The sequence below is a fragment of the Drosophila miranda genome, chromosome 2, assembly GCF_003369915.1.
Source record: "Drosophila miranda strain MSH22 chromosome 2, D.miranda_PacBio2.1, whole genome shotgun sequence".
NCBI lineage: Eukaryota > Metazoa > Arthropoda > Insecta > Diptera > Drosophilidae > Drosophila > Drosophila miranda.
Genome location: NC_046675.1, coordinates 15,552,549 through 15,556,234, shown reverse-complemented (window position 1 = coordinate 15,556,234; position 3,686 = coordinate 15,552,549). Strand labels below are relative to the sequence as shown.

At 46.0% G+C, this 3,686-nt stretch overlaps 1 protein-coding gene across 1 annotated transcript; it reads right to left on the bottom strand.

The window, feature by feature from the left end:
• Window positions 1–2,063: 2,063 nt before the first annotated feature.
• LOC108154488 (kunitz-type serine protease inhibitor Hg1) lies at window positions 2,064–3,318 on the bottom strand. The gene is made up of 2 exons (XM_017284789.2): window positions 2,929–3,318; window positions 2,064–2,374 (listed from the first exon to the last, which is right to left on the bottom strand). The coding sequence occupies exons 1-2, from the start codon at window positions 3,056–3,058 to the stop codon at window positions 2,187–2,189; spliced, it is 318 nt and encodes a 105-aa protein (XP_017140278.1). The 5' UTR covers window positions 3,059–3,318; the 3' UTR covers window positions 2,064–2,186.
• Between the last annotated feature and the right edge of the window lie 368 nt (window positions 3,319–3,686).

Here is a 3,686-nt window from a genome sequence, read left to right as displayed (position 1 = left end):
CGCTGCTAAAGTCGATGGCAATAAATATTATTGGTAACTTTTTCGTTTTCATTCGGCCAGGGAAGGAATTTTAATTCAATGCGAGCCAGCGAAAACCTCAGAAAAGGTTAGACCCGGAAACATAACCAAGACTAAGCCACAAAGAAGCCAACTCTGAATTATTTAAACAGAAAAATAGTTAAAGCTCAACAACAGAAAGCCCGTACAGTACACTGTGCGTGTGTGCCTGGTTAACCGGGTCGGGGCCCAGCATTACGGGATCATTTTCCGCCCTCCTCCTACACAAATGAAGCCCCAAAGCCAGTGGCGGAGTGTGTGTCCGTTGGGGGAAAACTGGATGGCCACTAAACGTGGGCCCAGTGTGCGACGCAGTGGAAATGCACTCGAATAAACACAAAATTTATATGAACACTGGAAAGACAGATTAGGGCGGGGAGATTGGGGGTGCTCGGGTGTGCCTGCTTTGTGTACTTTTTGTGGGAGCAAACAAAAGCAATTTTTGCGTTTTATAAATTCCTTTGGTTCCTGCCTTTAGCCTGCTTTATGGCACATTTCCATTTGTGCCACAGAAGAACCCACAAACGAACAAACGAAAGAGACATTGCTGTTTCCCATCTAAGCAAACCATTTAGCATAGCATACTTTTGAGAGCATTGTCAAAGTTCTGGTCGTCCTGGGCAAAACTTTTTTGATCGACCCAAAGTACGGCATCAGCTCTGTGGAGTTGCAGCAGCTTTGCAGCAGGTGCCCCGTTCCCGTCGACAAATGCTTTCCGCTCTGTGGCCGTAATGGAGCCCCAGCACAGACATCATTGCTCCAGGCCCATCCTCGTTTCTGACTTTTGGTCACATAAAACTCAATTGAGTCGTTAAAAATACAAAAATGTGATAAATAATCAAATTACATGTACTTGATGCTTGCCCAGCCCAGATTCAGGGCTTCCATATTTTTATGACGTCGACATTTTTTTTTGTCAATTTTCATATTTTCCTGACTCTACATTATTTTTGGCAAAATCGTTGATGATTTGGCTTTCAGCTAATACCGCGTTGATTTGCCAGTTTTCAATTATAGCCACAGCCTTTGCCGTACGTATTCCATGCCATGCGTACGGTTTAAATTTCCAATTAGATCGGAAACTAATTTCATGCAAATTGCTGGCACAACAAAAATATATTTCACTGCGAATCTTCGTTGCGAAATTCTGTCAAAATTGTGCGTTGATCAGTTGAGTTTTTCATTTTACATTTTTCACTTTTCGTTTGTTTTATTTGACGGCCAAAATTGCCCGCATTGAAACCGAAGTTTTAGCACATGACTAGGGTGAGTTTCGGAACGGCATCGGCATCGGCATCGCATTCCTCTGAGCTCTGAGTGCTGTCATTTAAACAGATTAATGTGCTGCCATCAATGGCATGTCATGTTCCATGACGCTTCGCTTCGATGCTATTATGCATTTGATTGGCATTTGTTTGTGCACAGCAATCAGGCACTATACACTCTTCCACTGTCCTGGCTACAGCACCAGCACAAGCCTGTCAAAACCGACAGACGTGGGAGAGCGCCTGCTATTAATGCCCACACAGTCAGACCACTGAATCTGTCAACAGGTAAATGGAAAATGTAATTTTCGTGTGGAGCATTTTAATTAGCCGTAAGTCGATAGTCGCAAAAAAGGGCAAACGCTGACAGCTCTTTGATGTGCCCCTGACACTATCCGGCTGGTGGATGGGATGTTGCCCCCTGACACTGTCCAGCATCATCAGGGACCAGAGTACGTCAGCACTACGGACGTCCACGGACATTAATGGGTAGAATTCACAGTCTTGGCGACACTGTCAGACACCCGTGTCAGGGGGCCATTTGATATGCCCCTGACAGTTAGCACATTTGGCGCATTTTTTTCTGGCTCACTTTCTCTTTTTTCCCCCCTTTTTATACAGTGCCCTGACAGACCGGACCAGAGTGCCGATCCACCGCTGACAGCTTACAACATTTGACTGGCTATTTTTGGGGCGGCATTTAGTTGCGAGTCCGTTTGATCAAAGGTAAAACACTTAAGCACATAGCGGCTGCTCGGACTCGGACGCCTGCGATCCGATCTCTATTTGCTCTGAATGCTTAGCCTAAACATACAAACTTATCGTCTAATGTGATATAGGGGGACATAGGGACTATATTCCTGGTCAATCGTCGCCGCAGCGCACGTCGCAGCTCTCCTGGGTGCAGAAGCGGTTCCGGTTGCCGTTGCAGCCCTTGTAGGTGAAGGATCGGCAGATGCCCTTGTCGTAATACCACCGGGTAACCGCCTTGGTCTGGTCCTTGCTGTTGCAGAAGTTTCCCTCGTTACGGCCCACATAGCAGTTGACATTGTCTGAAAGGCAAAAATTCACTTGTTAATTGTTTCCGGTAAATGGTCTCTCGCGATGCGCTCCAGTGCCGCTCGTTTGGCCTCATTTGGTGCAATTAAATGCTTTTGTTTATATGGGACACAAGTCAAACGGCAGAATATTTCATAATTCCCTGGCCACGTTGCAGTCATAAGCGAAAAAATAGAACAATTTCGTAGCCAGAATTGACTGACGGGCAGAACTTGGCAAGACCCAGAACACTGCAACTATTAAAATGTACACAGTACGAGTAGAAATGATATATAGCATTAAGTTCTGTCGATAATCAAGTAATATTACGACATCGGTCTTTACTTTGTAGTGCTTTTACGCATCGATCATTATTCAAGGGGATATAAGATGCCCTCTGAGATGCCCTGTTTCTGAATTCCTCCTCTACGATGACAATGCTCTCATTTTGTCAGTCCTCTGCGAGACCATGTGGCGTCTGAGTCATTCGAACTATTTCTAATTATTGTCCAGAGCGGTAATTTAGCAGTTTTACGAGCCAGATTTTGTTGCTTGCCCCAGTACTTACTCAGCTCCTTGCATACCGCATCAGTGCCAGCGCTCGATGCCTCAATTTGCGCGGTCTGTGTCAATAGAATGATGGACAGGAGGCCGACGAGTGTCGCCCAGAGGAACGTCAAATTGATTTTCAATTTCATGTTTTTCACGCGGCGAACAACGAAGCGGAATGAAGCGGCACCAGCTGCGTCTGCGGCTCTTGGCTATAGAGGTGTTCTCGTGTGTGGTTGGACAGAAACTGGCAGAAGAGTACAACGGAATGGCAGACCACAGCAGACCAGGCCGGGCCAGAGGCTGTTCCAATATTTTCGTTTCTGGTATTTTTAAGTAATTTGCGCTACTTTCGAGTAGAAAACGTGCGAGTCGATACGATCCGATCCGAAGTAGACTGAATAGAGAACTCACAGTCTGTGGGCATTTTCAGTTTATATACGAAATGCCGGAAATTGTTCGTACAGTTTTCGTACGACCCATACCTAATCCCATTCGCCAGATACTTGGGCAGGTTCTGCTTCGGCTGCTGCTTCGGAAATTCGAAATATATTTCGAGCATTGAGAGCTTGACAGCTTTCTGGTATGCTCAGTACGCATCTCCAACCATATAACAATCCAACAATCCAACAGTCCATGCATCTGTCCATCCATTCATCCAACCCGTGGCCCGCCCGTGTCCATCAGTGCTAAGTAGGAGAAGATATTTTCGGTCAACAAAAGTCTCGTTGGTCCCACCGTTGCGCCGCGTCGCGCGGTCCAAATTGCACTTAGTTT